Consider the following 20,620-nt stretch of genomic DNA (forward strand, 5'->3'; position numbering starts at 1 on the left):
GGTTTACCTTATCCATTCAAATAGATTATAATAGATATGTTACATAGATATTTTTATTATATTATATATTTTATGTGTATGAAATATGAAGATATTTAAAATTTTATCATAGAAGAAGATAAAGAATAAAGTATAATTTATTTTCTCAAACCAATAAGACACCGACATTTATTTGTTATTTAAAAAAAAATCAAAATTGGTAAAATTGTAAAAATGTACAATTATGACCAATTAATCAATATTTGTGTTCACACAGCAGACTTTCGCGCCATCACCATTGTAACAAGACTATGCAAAAATCTTATTTTTTTTGGTAATATCAAAGATATTCCTTATCTTTTGGTAAGGAATTAATCTTTTTGGAGTGTATGGATTTTCCTCCCAACAAGTGTTGCTCACATAGAATCGAGTTTTTCATATTTTGATTATCCTATGAATCTAACGAAACTTTATCCTATTTAAAAACACTACTAATAATGGACTTGTATTGAAGATTTTTCAGGAAGTCAATCTTGACCCTTTTGAAAGTTATTAAAATTGACAAATGAATTACTGAAATGATTTTTGGAAGGTTATTTGAATATGTAACGTTTCAAAACTAGTGTTTATAAATTTATTTCAATTAGCTTTCCGAAAACCATAAAAACATTCAATAATTTATAGGTCAATTTTAACTTTTTAAAATTTATTAAATTACAGTAATTATCTTGCACTAAAATACGTATCCCCAATTGTAAATTATTAATAATTATATCAATTTACATAGATAATTGTAACGAAAAAAATTACATAGATAGTTAAATAAACAATTATAATTTACTATCAAAATACTAATATTTATTAATTTATTTTACTCTAATACTATTAAAATACTAATAATCTCTGTGTTTGATATGATAGTTACTGCATTATCCATCATTCCTATTTAATCGACGAATAATCTATGCACTGCTCACTGTTAGTGCATCATCAAGATTTGTATTACTTTTGTTTGAGAGTTAACAAATCAATTATGGATGATTAACTGATAATGTAAAAATCTCTTACACTGTTAGAGCATATATATTAAATCATTAATTATTTACATATTTAATTACACGAGTGATTAATAATAAATAAATAAATATTATGTCTCTGTCGGTGTTATTAAAACCATACCGTTTATCAAATCGATCAGGGTACTGGTATAGTGGTACAGTGGTTCAACGGTGATTCAGTAATTAAATCACATGTCGGTTAAACCGGACATACCTACTTATGTTTATATATATATAAACCTATAACAAAAAAAAATTTAAATAGGTAGATACTCAAATTTATAATTCATATTTATAATCTACTCAAAATTCACAGAAACAAACAATTTTAAATCTTTAACAAATTCAAAGTCTAAATTACAAAACATATATCAATCTAAAAATATGACTTAACAACCGCAAAATATAAATAAATGACACAAATTCAGAATTTACCGTACAAAATAAATAAATTTGGAGTTTTAACATTTAACACTAAGGAGTCAAAATTGTCTCATATATCGATATTATATTAGGAACCAAAAGGTGCAATCTAAGTATGCCTTGGAAGCATGTGTCTTGAAGTGTTGAAGAAGGGTTGGAAAGATGAGTCATCTTGTAATGAATTTTTAAGTTTTTTTTTTCAGAAAAAAAAAATATATGTATAAACCGTCTGGTTTAGTGAAATACCGGTCGATTCACCGATTTTGACCGGCTCAACATCTGTATCGTAGATCAATTCATCAGTTTTCCGATTAAACAAGCAGTACGATCTGATTTTTACATTGGTCTCCGTTTTTAGTTAGTCACAGGGAAGTAGTATATTATGTCCCACACACAGTATGTGTCACTCTAGTTAATAATTACATGCCCTTCTACTCCTTTCACAATTCCCTCCCAATTCCTTGACACACTGAAAATGAATGGAATTTGGAGAGAAAATAAATAACACACAATTCAAAACCATAAAGAGAATTGAAAAGGAAAGAAAATAAAAACAATGAACAACATTTTGAAAATGCTTCTCATACATCTCAACCACCACCACCGTAACCGAACCAATCAAATTCCCTCCATGACCTCTTCTTCCTCCGTCGCAATCCTTCTCCGGAAACCGCCGTGGCTAACGGGCAACACTATTTATAGGATAATGTAGCTGAAGCGCTGTCTTGGGTAAGTTCCTTCTTCAATTGTGAAATTAGGGTTTTACACTCATACTGTTGTTAAATTTCTGTTCTTGTTTATTTTATGCTGTAATTGGATTATTTTTGTTATTCATGTGGTGAATTGTACAATTTGGCATTATGGAATTGCATTGCGTATATGCTTAGATATTAGCAATGTGGAACACTGCTTGAAGAACTATCATGTTGGTTTGTGTGCTTGACATAATACAAAACTAAAAGGAAAAAATGTTGGACGGGTAATTTTTACCAAACCAGTTCATTTTCAAACATTTGTTGATACAATTTACATTACTTCTGAATAATTAGTAGAAAAACTATGTGGGTTGGTTTGAGTGGAAGGGGCCAGAATCACTTAAGCATGTATACAAAAAGCGAAATAGGTGGCCCACAGAAAACTTGCAATTCAATGCAAAAAAGATATTTGTGAATTTGATTTGGCTATTATTTTTCTAACTGAAATTCATACTATTTAGCTTTTTCCTAATTTTATAAGAGTATAATATTTATGCACTGTCGGTGTAAAGATGATTTATACACGGTTAGTGTATCATCCATCATTTCAGTTGTATTACGTTTATTTAAGAGTGAATGATAAGTAAATTGAATGGTGGATAATGCACTGACAGTATAAAAAACTCTTGCAGTGCCAGTGCACGTATCTTTTTCTCATTTTATAATTCAATACACTTTTCTTTTCTCACTTATCCCAATGCGGAAAAAAGATGCTATATATTTATGACATACATTTGATATTCAAATAAACCTTTACCATCATGATATGGATTACAGGTTCGCATGAATCGTTCATTAGACACGTGGGTTACCATGACAATGTATAGTTTTCATTACACGTAGGTTACCATGACAATGTAGTTTTCATTACACGTAGGTTACCATGACAACTTGTAGTTTGCGTGTTCACTTCACAAGCAGACACTTTCCCCTCGAAGTCCTTTGCTCGACTCTCAAAATTAGAGAGTGACGATCAAAGGGGCCACAAAAAAGAGAGAAAAAAGTAAAATCAGATGACTCAACTTTGGAAAATGAGTGACACGATTGAAGAGAATCGAAAACCATAGAGACACATTAATCAACTTTTGACTCCACTGTTTGAGTTTAAAAAGAGAAGAAGTGAAAAGTTGCGAAGGTGAAGAGAGAAGAACCAAGAGAGATGAAGAACATTTTCAAGAAGTTTCACATAGGTACCAACCACCATGACCATAACCGATCCAATGAAGCTCCCACCTCTTATTCCTCTATTCCACCACAGTCTAGCTCCACCGATCACCACCGCACTCGTCCGACTCAGAATCCTGCTGCCTCCCCTGCCAATCTTTCTACGCCTGCCGACGCTTCCTTTCCAGCAACCACCATGGCTAACCAGAAAGACTATTTATCTTCGGAGGAGGAGTTTCAGGTTCAGCTAGCCCTCGCCATAAGTGCTTCCAATTCAGACTCCCACTATGATCAAAGATTGGGAAGCCATCAAATCGATTCGAGAAGGAATGACTATGGTGTAGCGGATGCGCTGTCTAGGCACTATTGGGTATGCTCAACTACTGAGGCACAAATTAGGTTTTTATACGCTTACTGTTGATTTTAATTAGCATGGATATCTTTAAGCTGTAATTGACTTCTTCATGTGGTGAATTGTACAATGAGGCTTTTTTGGAGGTGCATTACACACTTCCTTATAAATTAGCAATGTGGATTTGTGGATCACTATTTCAATAATCATCATGCTGGTTTGCTTGCTTGGCATCAAACAAAAAAAGAAATAACATTAATGAGTAATTTTTTACCTAAAAGTTCATTTCCAAACATTTATTGAGATAATTTACATTTCCTCTAATTAATTAGTGGAAAACCAATGTCCGTTGGTCTGAGTTGAAGGTACTTGGATTTCTTAAGCATATGGTTATGAATTCAATCCCAGGTTTAATGTGTATGTAAAAATATCATTGGAAGGAGTCCTTAGGCACCTGACAATACCCCTAAGGATTATGTTCTCATCTATCAGGTGGGGGAGACTCTGGAAACCAGAGAAAGAAAAATAATTGGTGAAATTTCTGCTGCAGATGCATGAAGCACATGGTTTTCTTACATTTGTGGTTTCTGGGGTTTCAACTCTATAGTTTTTGTGTGTGAATTTTATTATTGGTGTATTTCTATCTCCTCTGCTTTTCAGATTTTCTCAATGTTATCTTTTTGCTTTCTTGTTTCTGTGCATAGAATTAATAAGATTCTTTTAAAAATACTCAAACATATGATATTGGTAATCTTTTTTAGTCTTGCACATTGATTATTTGAACCAAGTGAACATATTCACTTTCACTTATATATTATTGGTTTTGTTGCAATTACCACTTGTGCTTTTTCTCCTTTTCATTTACTGTTCATCTGTTGAACGATTCCTGTTTGATTTTCTTGCAATTTCCTTTCCTTCAACCAGGAATACAATGTGCTTGACTATGAGGAGAAAGTAGTAGATGGTTTTTATGATGTATATGGGCTCTCTACAAATATAGCAATGCAAGGAAAGATGCCATTTCTGACAGATCTTGAAGCAAAACCTGAGAGTTCTGGCTTAGAGGTTGTCATAGTTGACCGTACAATTGATCCTGCTCTCGAAGAACTGATTCAAATTGCACATTGTATTGCATTAGACTGTCCTGCCACCGAGGTTGCTATTTTGGTACAAAGGCTTGCTGAACTTGTTATAGGCCATATGGGTGGTCCTGTAAAGGATGCTAATATTATACTGGCAAGATGGACAGAGAGAAGTAGAGAGTTAAGAACATCTCAAAATACTAGTGTGTTGCCTATTGGGTACATAAACATTGGGCTCTCCAGACATCGTGCTTTGCTTTTCAAGGTCAGTATTATGGCTGTTGTTATTGATTGAAATCTTGTAAGCCATAATTTGATGTTGGACTTGCCCAGTATAATCTGCACAAATTGATGGCAGACTAGGCTACAAGTTATATAAAAATATAATTGAAATTTAGTGAAATTGATACAAGAAATAACTATTAGTTGAACATTTTCTAGAATAACTTAAGTGTGGATTATACGTAGATTTAAAATTTTCATGTATCAATTTGCTATTGTGTAATATAATTTTTGTTTCTCTGGATGTAGGTATTAGCTGACAATATCAAAATGCCTTGTAGACTGGTAAAAGGTAGTCATTATACTGGTGTTGAGGATGATGCTGTCAACATTATAAAGTTGGTGGATGAAAGGTTATGGCTTTTACGGTTTTGTAATTTTCATTCCGTTGTTGATAAATGGTACCTCATAATTTGTGTGTGCATGAGTATGTGTTGTTATTCACGGTGTACTGTTATCTTCTTTAGGATGTATTTTGGCTTATGCAAACATTGGAAATCTCCTAAAGTGTGCCCATAAGTTTTGGGCTGCTGTTTTGATCCAGCAGTATTAACATCTTTCATTATGCTTTCAGGGAGTTTTTGGTTGATCTCATGGCTGCCCCTGGAACGCTTATCCCTGCTGATATTTCAACTCCAAAGGATACTTACTTGACTCCTGACAACCCCAAGGTTTTACCAAGTTTACCTTCTGCTAAGGAAACTGATTTTTATTACACTAGACTAGTGCCATCTCATGGTGAAGGTATTAATCAGAATTCTGCAGTAGAAGGTTCTTCACCATTGAATGGACAAGCATATTTTGACCAGTCAGAGTACATGCCTTCAAACTTTGGTTTTAATGGTGGCTCTGGTGTTCGTCCCTTGAAAATGCCTAATAGAATGACTCTTAACCAACTAGAAAATATTGCACAACCATCTAGTGCTTCTATGTACAAAGGGATTCATGGAATAAACATAGCTGGTAACAGGACTAGACTGGATGTCAATGTTGTACCATATGGCCAGAAAAATTCCGATGACTCTCAGAGCCTTTCTGCTGAGCTTAACCCTTTCCAGAAAAAAGGAACTAGCAAGATCTCTGATCATAACAGGACTGTGGAAAGTAACGCTCCCGATCTTCAGAGTACAAGAAAAAATACTGTGTGTGGTCGACCCCCTGGCCCTTTGGCGTGGAAGAATTGTTGTGCTTACAATGAAGTCCCCAGGAAAGTTAATTGTGATCCTAATGATTACAACTTTCCTAATAGTTCTCCCATTTCTGAAAAGTTTGATCACAATGGTTCCAAATCATCAAATAGTTCAAATTTAAGGAATGATAGAAAAGCTCCAAAGTTGGCCCAAGATAATGGTTCAGTTGCACTATCTGGTGCAGATGAATTGGAGAGGGTTGAGGATCTGAATGTTGATTGTAACAGAGGCAAACCGGAAAATTATCGAAATGACATGTTAGATGTGGTTATAGAGCTCAAGAACATTAAAATTGGTCATCTTGACAAGAGGAAGGGCACAAGTGACAGATTCATGGGGGAAAGCTTGAAATTAAAGGGTCCAGATAGTCGTAGCTCCCCGATTGATTCCAATACAAACAAGATTGATCAGATGTTGGATGATGTAGATGTCATTGAATGTGAGATTCGATGGGAGGATCTGGTTATTGGTGAAAGAATTGGTCTAGGTAATGTATTTATATTTATTTTCTTGTACGAATATCTTATATTGTTACAGCACAGGTTTACTATTTTGCAAATCAACCATTGATAGTCCTGGCAGCTGCCCCCCCCCCCCAAATAAAAATGGCATCTGTAAAATAAATAGTGTCAAATCTAACAGTAATTTCTGCTGACTTTCAACTGGTCATATTTTCTATTCATGATCCTCAGGTGTTGGGTGCTTCTCTAATGTCTCATAATTTGCTACTTTTCCGTGTTTTATAATCTTCACAAGGATTTTAAAAAGATGTTCAGTGGTTGTCCATGAGAGTTTATGTTTTGAATGCCTATATGTATGCTTCTTCATTATTAATTTTGTAATCATACTTTCATGCAAATAGGTTCATATGGCGAGGTATTCCGTGCTGACTGGAATGGAACCGTAAGTACTATAATTACTGGACATATGGTCATATATTGAACTTCGAGATGTCTATAGACACCACTGTTATCTCTTTTCTACTGGAGTGGGATGGTTGACACAGTCAAAATTGTGTTACAAAATGAATATAGAAGCATAACTATATTTGTTTGGATATTTTTTCTCTGTCATTTGTCTTACCTTATAGTGTTATCATTGACATGATGATTTAATGAAAATAATAATGTTATTAACGCACTATCATTGTGATAGGTGCCAGAAATGTACTAGATGAAAATGGATACTAGCTCCTTGCAATATGGGAAAGACCTGCAAACTTAAATTTGTTTCTTCCCTAACCAAATTGCTCCAATCCCTTAACCGAGTAATTGGCTGATTATCCCCACCACCCTCTCTCATTTTATATTCACATTCTAACTAACTTGCCACGTTGGCAAGTTTACAAAATTTCAGTTCTATCCTCTTTTCCCACATGTTCTATCACAGTGCATGTTTTGTTACTGACTCAGTCTAAGAACTGAGAAGCATGTGACCAAATATTGCTAACTCACTATCCATTATGCATTCTTTGAGTCCTAATTAATGTCATCTTCTCATTTATGGGTCTATGGTATTATAACTATTTCATTAAATTAGTACCAAATCTACTAGTTAAGGAGGTGGGAGTTTTTTACCGTAATTACTGTGTAAGTCTAAGAAAAAGGGGTGAAAAAGTGGATAATCTCTCAGTAGATTAGCAAACCCTCAGCCTTCTCTCTGGTCGCTTAATTTCAAAAGCTTTTACCCAGGAGTTATGGAGTCCTATTCTCTGATTTTCTGACTGGCAATCTGTTGTTGAAATATCAGGAGGTTGCTGTGAAGAAATTTTTGGATCAGGATTTTTCAGGCGATGCCTTGTCTGAATTCAAAAGAGAAGTAAGGATCGCATTGTTTGGGCATACAGCTGCTACTCTTCTCATTTGCATAAAATAATTAGAAAAAACAATATGGAAAAGATTTGAAAATTAGATTATCATTCCTTTAATTTGACAACTGATATAAAACTAATTGGAAGATTTAGGTGGAATTATTGTTGAGTTAAAATTAATTTAACTTGAAGTGAAACAGATATGCCCATAGGGTTGAAAATAAAAACTAAATGGAAGTAAGTAGTTACATGAGTAAGGGTCCACCACCATTCTTTTCTTGAAAGCTGAAAAACTAACCTGCTTTCCATCCTTTTGCTGCAAGGTACGGATAATGCGTAGACTGCGTCATCCAAATGTTGTTAATTTTATTGGTGCTGTTACTCGTCCTCCCAATCTCTCAATCATTACAGAGTTTCTTCCAAGGTAATTTGCTCACTTGGTGCTGTTTCCATATCTTAGTACTTTTCTACCTTTTTCCTTGTTGATAACTGCTTAGTAGCTGCATTGGCCTCTGCAGCTTTAACGCAGTTGGCACTGTAGCTTATTGTGTTATTACTCTTACCATATCTTCTTTTTTTTTGGATCTTCTCTTTTCACATCTAGTTTTCAAACTGGTGTTACATTTTACAGAGGGAGCTTGTATCATATTCTTCATCATCCTCATTGCCAGATCGATGAGAAACAAAGGATAAAAATTGCTCTGGATGTGGTACAAAATAGGCTACCCTTATCCCTTTCTAACAGACATTTACATTAGCCAGCTTTAAATTTTATGACTTCATTTTCCAGGCCAGGGGCATGAATTGCTTACATTCCAGCACACCTATAGTTGTTCACCGAGATCTGAAATCCCTAAATCTTTTGGTTGATGAGAACTGGAATGTAAAGGCATGTGATTAAAACTTTTTATAGTAAACGTGCTTTATTTGTGATTTCTTTATTTTGTATCTGCTCCTGAATATCCTCTTTGCACTTTAAATGTACATGTTTGTTAGTTTACTGAAGTCAATAGTTTGATGACCTGGAAAATATGGTGTTTGTAATGGTTATCTGATTTTGTCATTTTGTTCAAGATAGACATTTTTTGTGTTTCATTTCTGATATGTTTTTCTTTTAAACTTGCATGCCACTTTGATTATGTTTGAAGCTTGATCTTGTGCAATTATACAAATGCTTATGTATTCATGGGTTGTATGCATTTTGTTCAAACGGATTTCAAATTCTGTTGTGTTTGAGATCTGCAGATGAGAAACTTGATAATCAGTGAGGTGTTCCATTCTGTGTTTCTATGTTAAGTTAAACTTGGATGAGCCTGATTTAAATGAATAAATTGATATCTCGTTATAAAAGCCGGTTGATATTATATTGAAAATCCATTTATGGTTCTCCATACATGGACTATTTGTTTTTGACATGTTTTTTGAACCATGGATGCTTCAATTTATATGAACTCTGAACTAAGTTTGTCAGTAGTTACACTGCTCCTTTTTAATGGGTATCTTTCTTTATTTCTTTGCAGGTATGTGATTTTGGGTTGTCACGCTTGAAACCCAACACATTCTTGTCATCCAAGTCAACTGCTGGAACGGTGAGAACTTGAGAAGATTGTGTTATTTTGAATGATGATTTGGTTAGGCACACAAAACATGTGTTTTAACCGTCTTGTTCTATGTTCAACCCTAACATGGTTTTTCCTCAACATGTCAGCCGGAATGGATGGCGCCTGAAGTTCTCCGCAATGAGCCCTCAAATGAAAAGTGAGTTGTTTCCAATTTGTGGCAAACTGCCTTTACTTGTCATTTATTATATAATTCGTGCAATCAATGTTTGTCCCATCAATGTGGATGGCATTGAAAAGCTTTTGATCTCCAAGCAGCTAGTCACAGCGGCCTCTGTGCCTCTGACACCAGTACTTATCAATTGTCATAAATAAAATAAGTTTTGGTAGGTTTGCTGCAGAACATGCTCAATGCCAATGGCAACTTTATTTTACTGTTGCAGTGCTGCTCACATGTTTTATAGAAGAGGGAGGGGTAAATTACCCAAAACCCTAAAACCTCATGACACTTGTTAAAAAATAAGGTGCAAAAGGGCTTTTTCCCATTTAAAAATTAGAGTTTCACGTACAACCTTGTTGGAGCAGGTCCTAACTAGCGATTTGGCCCGTGAAGTCTGCACTATTTGACTTGCGATAGGAGCGACAACCATTTGCGCCGAAACACGCCCTTTCGTTACCTGGAAGGGCTGACAACTACCATGACACCGCTATCCCGATGCAATAGTGCGCTATTGACTACGCAACTTACTATCTATGGTGGTTCCCACTTTTTGGTTTTGAAATGATATTTTCAAAACAAAACCTATTTGACAATGTGTTGAAATGGTTTTCTTGTTTACCTATTTTCAAAATAGTTTCACCACAATTTTCAAACAACAAGAAAAGGTTTCATGATTTCAGTTTTTAGTTTCTAAATTATATCACCTCACAACAACCACCACCACTCTGATCACCGCTGCTGCCACAACCACTACTCTGATACTCTCTGTTGCTACCACAACCATCATCATCCCCGATCACCACCACCTTCACTACCCTGACCATCATCACCACTCGACCATATCCACCACCCAAATTACCAACCCACCACCACAATCCTCTGTTGACCACCACCCTCGACATCATGACTGCCGCCACTTCCACCCCAACGGCTATCACCATCACCACCATGACCACCAAAAACACTCCGGCCACCACCACCGTGACCACCCTAATCACCACTCCGACCACCATCACCCCAATCATCACCTCTACCATTGTGACCACTCCGATTACTATCCTACCCTGGCCACCATCACCAACTAAGGACCACCACCACCTTCTCCACAATTTTTGCCATCATCTCTACCACTACAACTATGACCACCATCACCACCCAACCCAGACCATCACCACCGCAACCACCACTATCGACCACCAAACCGCTACCATATCGCCGAGGTGCTGGTAGTAGTAAAGTGTGTCATGGGGCAATGGTGTCGGGTGTCATGTGGAGGTAGTCATTAAACAGTGGCGATAATAGAACAGAAATGATGTGATCGAGACATTACAAGTTTGGAAATGACTTTTTGAAACTAAACCACCAATATGTGAGACTGAAATCATAAAACAGAAAACTACTTTTGTTTTAAAGATTTCGAAACTCAACTAAAAACCATCCCAAACCCGGACCTTAAATGGTCTGTTAGAAATTTTTTAATGATTCGGTAATTCTTACTGAATCCCTGATTGGTTGGTGTGTCTGAATCCCTATTTGTGCTTAGAATGTTATTGCTTGGCAAACAAGATAAATTACTGCAGTTGAGAATGAAGCTATGTCTGTTTAGTGCATCTCTATTAATTTGTAACAGTCCAAATGTGCAGATGTGACGTTTATAGTTTTGGAGTCATTCTCTGGGAGATTGCAACTTTAAAGTTGCCTTGGACAGGAATGAATCCTATGCAAGTTGTTGCTGCAGTGGGTTTTCAAGACTGCCACCTTGATATCCCTAAGGATGTTGACCCTTCAGTTGCAAGCATAATCTGGGAATGTTTGCAACAGTAAGCACAATCAACTTCATGCTTGATTATTTATTTATTGAAGCATGCACTTGGTCCCTGTGCAAGACGCTCGTTTTCAACTTGGTACCTATACGTAAAAAAAAAATTCAACTCAATCCTTATATATACAATTATTTTCAATTTTGTGTCGTCATTTATTGTTGTTATATCGTCAATTGTTGGCGTTTAAGTAGAGGGACCAAATTGAAAATCATTGTCATGTATAGGAATCATATTCATGCCTTTTTAATTTATCATCTCCAGTTGATAACATTTTTCTGCTCACATCTGTTTCTGATAGGGATCCAAATTTGCGTCCCTCATTTGCGCAGCTCACCGTGACTCTAAAGCCTCTGCAACGTCTGTCTATCGCATCTCATCAAGACCAGCTGCCGTAAATTCTATCCCTTGAAATCTCTCCCTTATGCAAATGTGAATGTTATGTTTCACTTTCTGTGTAAGTTACATAAAACTATGTAAATTATGTAAGTATGAAGTCATGAAAGAGAATAAGAACACAATAAGATAGGTTATAAGTCAAAGCTTGTAGGGCAAATGTTTGTTGTCATTTGCTGCTGTAGCAAAGGCAGATTGGAGAGCCATTTTGTGCCGGTTGATACTTATTACTTATATCTTGTCCAGGAACAGAGAATAAAATATTTCCTCGTACCAGGAGATAAGTTATCTCCTCCGGCTACTACAATTATAACATGTGTCATATTTAACCATTTTCTATAAAAATATTTTTCAAAACTAAAACAATAAGACATATGTCATAATTATAGTGATTGTAGGAAATTATTTATTATAGGGAGATACTTTATTCATATATTATATTAATATATGTGTATAAATAACTTTCTCAACTTTCAAAGTTATCTTCATTTTTCCATGTAAGTTTGTTTTCTAGGAAAAGCAATACTTTATGCAATGTAGTTTGTGCTTAGTGCTAACCAAAATTTATGTTGATGTTTATGGAGCATATCTATCTTCAAAATTGGAAAAAAGAAGTATTTTTTTGGAGTTGGCTAAGGGGTTACCATGAAGAATTAAGGGGTTATATTTTACAAAGTCATCTTTTCAAAAATAGAATGTAGCAAAATTAAGAAAGTAATGTCACAAGATTAGAAACAATTATGTTTGGGACTTTAGCCTTAAAAAACATAATGCAAAAAAAAAATTTCATTTCAAAGCCTGAACCTATTCCTTGTTGTTCCTTGGTTTATAAGGCAATAATCAAACCCATAAAAACATTCTTAATAATTTTTTGTTAAAATTGTAGGAGGCATAAAAAAGGCTTCTTGATTATCAAGAAGTATGAGAGAAAATCATGAATCAAAAAATGGAAACTTCCTATATTGAATTGAGTTACAAGAAATAAAGGAATCACTCTTTATATACTACAATGACTAACTAATAACTAACTAGTTAATCGATTAATTAAACTCTTAATCGATTAACGAAAACAATATTACAACTAACAAACTAAAATCAACTACCAACTTTAACATCTTACTTTCGAAAATATTGACTTTTCTTGTCCCATCAAACCTTTACATAAGACTGTAAAAACATTGTAAATTTTCAAAAGTAAATATTAAATAGTAAAAGACTTATTCTTTAAGGCTTTAGATATTTATCAAATATGTTGAGTAAGTAAATTGATCCACTAATTAAAATCATATTCTCTAAATATGCAAAATAATATTCTATCATAAATAAATAAATACATGGAAAAAATCTCATATATGTTAGGTTCTGATAGCCATGGATAAATATCTATTGATAATCATATGTTAGGTTGCCACTACCATAAATAAATATATTCAGAATTATATGTTAGGTTGGGATACTCATGAGTAAATATATATTGACAATTATATGTTAGATTGTGACAACCATGCATAATGTATTCATAATCATATGTTAGGCTGTGATAATGATGAGTAAATACATATATATTTATAATTTAGTTTAGGTTTTTGCATGGTTAGCCTTCAAGTGACAAACAAAGAAGAAAAAAATTTACATGAAAATAATTGCATATATATATATATAAAAAAATAGAACTACCCCATATTTTCCTACAATTATGGTGTGTGAGAAGAAATTATCTTGCTTAAATAATCTTAATATGAAAAGATTAGTGTTATATTAGGTGTTGTGCTTGGTGGTCTAGTGTAAGGTCTCGCTTGATTCTTAAGAAGATGAAAATGTAAAGAGTTTTATTCCTATGAGTGATATTTGTTAGAAAGAACAACATAGACCCTGAAAGAGATTAATTTCTTAACCAAAAGGTGAGAAGATATCATGATCGCGGTTGCTGCTTCGATATCTATAAATTTATCTAGTGTTATCTCCTAGCATCTGTACAAATCTCTTTACTCATTAATATTTTAAAACCACTTTGTCAATCAAGAAAACAAACACCTTCATCAAACAAAGACTATCTATCATTCTAAAGCAAAAACAAAAAGGACAACAAATAAGGTTATAAGGTTGTGTCAATTTTGTAAAACTTAAAGCTATAGTGTTATATGATCCCTTTTTCTCACCTTGGTTAAAATACTACTTGCTATTTATTTCTAAACCAAACAATATACCAACAGGGTGTTGGTCGACTGGTGTAAGACCCGTTAGATCCTCGGAAAGATCAAAAGGTCAAAGATTCAATTCCTAAGAGCAACACTTGTTGGGAGAGGCAGTCACGCTCACCCACCCCGAAAGGAAATGATTCCTTATCTATAGGGTGAGGAGATAACCTATGTAGTACCAAAAAACAAACAATATACTAAAAAAAACTCTGCATCCAACAATATACCAACAAGGTGTTGGTCGACTGGTGTAAGGCCTGTTAGATCCTCGGAAAGACCAAAAGGTCAAAGATTCAATTCCTGGGAGCAACACTTGTTGGGAGGGACAGTCACGCACCCCGAAAGAAATGATTCCTTATCTATAGGGTGAGGAGATAACCTATCTAGTACCAAAAAACAAACAATATACTAAAAAAACTCTGCATCCAACATATCCAAAGTTTCAAAGCCTACTTTTACTCCATTGAATTTATAAAAATAAAAAACTACTGGAAAACGCAAAAGAGCAATAACATGAGCAAAACATAAACCAAATCCATATTCATTCAAGAGAAGATAAAAAGAGCAATGTTTTAGATCTTTGCTGTATATATATTAAAACTGAATGCTTTACTTCATACAAAAGTAGCACTTGTCTTTTAAAAGTGATTAGCCGCATACAAATTGCGGCGTAACTAGATTGAAACAGCTTATTTGACGTAGAAGACATGAGCAATGCACTCTACAACTTCTCCCCATCAATAATGGTGGTTGAATACTCTAAAAATTGGTAGGAAGGAAAAGAGGCACTAACTAATTGATCTTAGCAGTTGGATGGAACAAACGCTCCTCGCGCGTTAGACTTTGAGCTTCACTATAGCATCGGAAGACTTACGTAAACTGTACATTTGAGGCAGAACATGGAGACATCGCGCCTTCGAACATAAGTGTTTGTTTGGGCTAGGAAACTTGTCGAAGAAGTGAGATTGGGAAGAAGCAAATCCACTTAGAATTAAATGATCTGGACCGGCTCCTTTTGCACCATACTAGAATCATCTCCATGACAAAAACTGAAATGCTGAGGCATGTGTAAATCCTTTACAATTCAGAAGTTGCAATTTACAATTTCTAGTAAGAAATAACATACAAGTTACGGAGATGTCCTTTTTTATGGACATGAATCGGTATTAATGACAGGACGACATTCAGGCCAAAAGTCCTGAATTTTTCATCTTCGACGGTCCAATTTGATTGGGCCAACAACTCATCCACCCATAAAATTTGCAGTTCAAGATTTACGAACATAGGATAATTTTATTAGTGTAGGTAAAGGAAGTTGTACAAACTAAAGAAAAAAATAAAAAGAATATGCATTTTGCGTTACTATTAACTTACCTATAAGTCTATATCCAACTCTTATGTTACAGAAAAGAATGCCTATGTAGGATTGAAAAAGCAAAACCCGGGAAAACATAGTTTATCCATAAAAAAAATTACGTTATAGAAAGATACTAGTGTAATCATACCAAGGTTTCCAGAAGATGTTACTTAAAGATTCACAATGTGTGCGTCAGGCACTGAGGAAATCAGGTCGTCTCGAGATTGTGATCTCCTACTCTGCAGCCGCATCTGACTTCTGTGGGGCGTCCAGAAAGTACCTATATTACTACTATCAAACTGCATCTGAGATAAATTGCTCGAGGAATAGCTATGCGAAACACTACTAGCCGATGGGTAAAACGAAGATTCCATAAGCTGGATGCCGCCGCCACCATTGTTAACACTAAGACCGTGCTCCGTGCTAAACGGTCTCTCTTGTGAACTTGCAATTGTAGGGCTGAGTGGCGTTTTCGTTCTCCCATCCCCTGCAATACCATACATAATTTGTCTTCAGAATTCAATCATAAATAAAGTATTATCAACATAATTAACAGATTGCGTAAAGGAATTCAAACCATCACACGTTCATTTATTCTTAACAATAGATCTTGGTCGAAGATTGCATGCATTTAAACAAATACTAACAACACTATTTTATCTCCTTCCTACATAATGAACTGAGAATTTGTCTTCATAGTTAAAACTCCACATAGATATTATCTCTAAGATAATCAAATCGTGAAGCCAACTGAAAAAACCTGATGGAGATTATTGTCCCCTTCATCCTCAGTCCAATTCAGCTGTAGAATTATAATATACAAATTTTTCTAGAAGAATACTTGACGTTAACAATAAATAATTAGATAACAGTTGCATATTGTTGAAGTTGCAGCAAGTTATGACATTAAATCTATGTCACCGTGAAAACATCAATTGTGAAAGTTGAATGCATAACATTTAACAAATAATAATTAGATTCATCTTATATATAAATTGTGAACTTCACAAAACACTTTTGTTTATTTATTCATATTTACGGAAGTTAAGACATCAAGTGTATTGGGCCATCAGAAATGACATGTATAAATAGCTTACCAGAAATTATGGGACTCCATCGCCGGAACCGAAAAGGAGACGGGATATTAATAACTGATGCACTCGACGCACTGTTATGCCTGAACAGGGGAAGATATTGCCTCCAGAAAAATCTCGGCATGCAATTGGCAACACATGATAAAGCGCAAAGTAAGAGAATGAAGGATATTACCAAAATGGGGATAAGAATAAAAGGATTAATCTTTGTCTGGAGCAGGTCAAAACCATGTAGACCAAATCTCGGGGAATATGCCTTCCCAGCTTCTAACAAGGCAACCCCAAGTGTCCAAGTGATACTTCCGGAGCCAACAGTTATATGCTTATCAGTAATGTGCAAACCCTCTCTCAAAAGCGAGGAAATATATGGTGCCCTAAAGCAGTATTGCTCAATAAAAGGCTGAGGAGCAACGCTCTTTTTTGCAATATCCCATCTTTTTTCACAGAAATCCTTACCCTTTTCCAATATATCATCAAGTGTGGCTTCAGAAGATAGGTTGAAAAAACGATACACCACGAAAAAACCCGAAATCACATAAAAGTGACCTAATGGGCGAGGGAGGTTATCACGTAGAGCACAAGGATGCACTTCACAATCAAGTCCTGGTTTGACATCAGACCATTCAGACAAATTGACCGCAACCTTTGCAAGTGCACTGCATTCTTGCCAATTTGGAGCACCGATAAGCATTACCGGGGTTCTTGATTGTCCCTTTTTATCCAACATTTCCCCCTTAACTCTAGGACTTTCACCTTCTTGGTTATTGGCAGAACAACGAGAGCAGGTGAATTGATCCTTGTACCCAGTTTGCAAGCAAGGATGTTTAAGTTCCTTGATTTCATTAGCTACAACTGCACTGGTGGAACCGAACTCCTTCTTAAAAAGATGTGCCACAGATTTATCAAAAGCCTCATTGAGACCATATCCCGCAAGAGAATAAGCAGTGAGATGATGGTTCACCGATCCAATCCTAACATTCAAACTAGTCTCACCATTCACCTCTCGATCACCCTCAAATGTAACCTGCAACGACGACCCACCTAAATCGAGTGCACCATATGTTTCTTTCCTCGGTTTAGTCCCCAAAATGCGACTATGATAGTTAAGCGCAATCCACCCAAAGTAAGCCTCTTCAGTGCCAGTGATAATCTTAACCGAATCCTTCCTACAAACAAAAGGCGAAGAACCCTTAATCACATTCCAAGCACTATCCAGCAGCCATCTAGAGTCCTGACTCGGAAGCCTCCTCACTCCAGCAGTAGCATAAAGAAAAACCAAAGTACTCCGATGAGCATCTTCCGGTATCTGCTTCTGGGCCCACTTAAGAAGTGGCTTAAGTGCAGCCTTCAAACCAGATACATTATGTACTAACTTATCAAGCCCTGGCTCAGTCTCCATTCGATCATAGGCGCGCCCACCCCGATTCTTTTTCGATCCATCCCTTAATGATTTTATAGCTATAGGAAGACTACTACTACTACTAACACTATCATCTTTGTTATAAATCTGAGCTTGATACACATAAACTCGAGTCCCAGTGCTACCACAATCAAGAACAACATAATATCTTCCTAATCCTTGATTATAAATCCAATTGGAATAAATAACAGTAACAATCATGTAAAACGATAAAATAAACAAAATTAGTGATAGAACAAATGCGATCAACCTGACCCATTTCTTGCGAAGGGGAAGGGGTGGTTTTGATTTGGGAAAAATTGAAGCTTTTTGATTTTGGAGAAGGTGGGTCCCATCAAGATTAATGGGTTGTTGAGGATCTAGGTGATAGGAAGAAAGATCTTGAAGGGAAGAAGAAAGATGAAGATTGTTAGTGTTCTTGGTAGAGAATTTGGGAAACTTCATTTCTCTAATTTATGAGATTGTGATTGATTAATGAAGAACAATGAGAGAGAAAGATGAAACAAGTTTAACATCAATGGGTTAAGAACATGTTTGTGTTTGTGTTTGTGTTTGTGTTGTGTTGTGTTGTGTTGTGTTGGATAGTGTCAGTTTGAAATTTCAGTGAAACAGAGATAGATCTCTCTGTAAATAGAACAATGAATTTTCAGTTTTATTTTTTTGCCTTTTTGGGTTCCACATTTTTTTATTTTGTTAATTGGCCACTTCAAATTTATGATATCATTTCTAGGAGATTTAAAATCGGGAGCATATTTTATGTGTCAAAGTTTGTACTATTTCATATATTACATGTTTTTTGTTAGTCAGAAAATATAAAGTTGATATATATTTAATTTATATGTTACTTTTCTGACTGATGAGAACGCATCGTATATGAAGTGATATAAACTTTGTGACAGAAAATGTGCTCCATTTAAAATCATATAAATCAACAAGATGTTGGTCGAGTGGTGCAAAGTCATATTAGATCTCAGAATTATTAAAATGTTAAAGTTTTGATTCTTGTGAGCGACATTTATTGAAAATGATAGTCATGCATTCCTTACTCAAAAATGCGAGAGATATTATTAGTAATATAAAAAAATCATACCAAAACTGATTAATTGCTATGAATAACATTTGTTGAGAAGCACGATCACACTTTTGAAAACAATTAATTATTTATCAATTAGGTGAGAGGATACAAGGTTAAGAATAAAAACAAACAAAAAAAACATACACATGATGATAATTATTACTTTAGAAAGAAAATGTTACATTATCTCCTTTATATTAAAAAAAAGTTGACTTTTCATTCCTCCATTTTCTAACTATTAATTATTTTTTTCTTTCTCATCGTTAGTTATTAATGCTATTTAACAACCACTTCCACATCACTTCCCATTATCCAATTTATTTTTCTAACACTATAAGCTTCATTTTATATTATATTGATTTAGGGTTCATGTTTTTGTTGCTATATCGTTATCTTCATTTAGACATGATGTTACAATATGTGACCTAAGGTTATGAATATAAAAAAATCTCATTTTGATATACATGTTTTTTGTTTTGAAAAGTTGAAAAACATTTACATAATTCTAAAGTTACTTTTTCACTTAATGATGCTTAACTTATGAAACTTTCTTCAAAAATTATAATTGAGCTTTGCGTATTGAAGTAGAAAGTATGATAAGAGTCTATTATGTAGTCTTTGAAAAAAAAATACATGTGATTTTAAGATAAATATGAGAAAAATACCTAATGTCACATATATGAAAAATACATTTGTGTATATTTTTTTATAGGTCATGTTTGAAAGAAATATCCATATGTGACCTTATCATCATATTCAATTAAATTATTATAGAAAATGCTATTTTTGTCATTTTTGAAAAATTCTAGGCTATGAAACTGAAATCTTTTTTTATAATTAATTAAAAATGTCACTCTCATGCTTTTTATAGAAGGTGTTAGAGATGATTCGCTATTTGGGCTCAAACCTATCAGAAAAAAAAAAAGAATAGTTATAGTTATTATTTTAATAATTAAATAATTATCAATTCTTGAATATTCTTAGTTATTATGATTTGCCAACTATCCATAATATTAAAGTTTACTATTCACAGTATAAAATTTATTTCATATTAATCAAAGCAATGAATGAAAATGAAGTTATCTTTAATTTAGTCTTCTATATTCTTACAAGTAGTATAGCCCTTAGCATAATTTTTTTTATAATAACTATCTTGCTTCCTATTGATCATAGAATTATGCAATATTAATGTTACACAAATAGTATTTGTCTTAGGGGTTAATGTTGAGGATAATAATAATTTGTCTCGATTCAACAATAAGATTATTTGTCTTTTGACTAAAAATTATGAGTTCAAATCCTGAAAATAATATTTTCACTTACGGGATAAAACTATATATGTCTATCCCCAATCATTGAGATGCCATTTTGACCCTTCTCAAACCC

General features: G+C 34.4%; 2 protein-coding genes across 7 annotated transcripts; one reads left to right on the plus strand and one right to left on the minus strand.

Annotated features, from left to right (window-relative positions):
- On the plus strand, window positions 3,077–12,340 carry LOC109350221 (serine/threonine-protein kinase EDR1-like). Of its 2 annotated transcripts, none has more exons than XM_019591397.1 (13): window positions 3,077–3,749; window positions 4,656–5,078; window positions 5,345–5,448; window positions 5,670–6,772; window positions 7,148–7,188; window positions 8,035–8,103; window positions 8,419–8,519; window positions 8,700–8,805; window positions 8,886–8,984; window positions 9,616–9,684; window positions 9,804–9,853; window positions 11,518–11,694; window positions 11,996–12,340. In XM_019591397.1, exons 1-13 carry the CDS (start codon window positions 3,375–3,377, stop codon window positions 12,090–12,092), a joined length of 2,814 nt encoding a protein of 937 aa, XP_019446942.1. In that variant the 5' UTR covers window positions 3,077–3,374; the 3' UTR covers window positions 12,093–12,340. The 2 variants fall into 2 exon arrangements, with proteins under 2 accessions (XP_019446942.1, XP_019446943.1); XM_019591398.1 differs by having other exon boundaries at window positions 3,078–3,749; window positions 8,727–8,805.
- LOC109350223 (probable apyrase 7) lies at window positions 14,814–18,745 on the minus strand. 5 transcript variants are annotated; one of them, XM_019591402.1, is made up of 3 exons: window positions 16,743–18,744; window positions 15,794–16,132; window positions 14,814–15,337 (listed from the first exon to the last, which is right to left on the minus strand). In XM_019591402.1, the coding sequence occupies exons 1-2, from the start codon at window positions 18,601–18,603 to the stop codon at window positions 15,816–15,818; spliced, it is 2,178 nt and encodes a 725-aa protein (XP_019446947.1). In that variant the 5' UTR covers window positions 18,604–18,744; the 3' UTR covers window positions 14,814–15,337; window positions 15,794–15,815. The 5 variants fall into 5 exon arrangements, with proteins under 5 accessions (XP_019446947.1, XP_019446946.1, XP_019446948.1 ...); XM_019591401.1 differs by having other exon boundaries at window positions 14,814–15,345; XM_019591403.1 differs by having other exon boundaries at window positions 14,814–15,363.

This window comes from Lupinus angustifolius, chromosome LG06 (genome assembly GCF_001865875.1).
Source record: "Lupinus angustifolius cultivar Tanjil chromosome LG06, LupAngTanjil_v1.0, whole genome shotgun sequence".
Taxonomy (NCBI): Eukaryota; Viridiplantae; Streptophyta; class Magnoliopsida; order Fabales; family Fabaceae; genus Lupinus; species Lupinus angustifolius.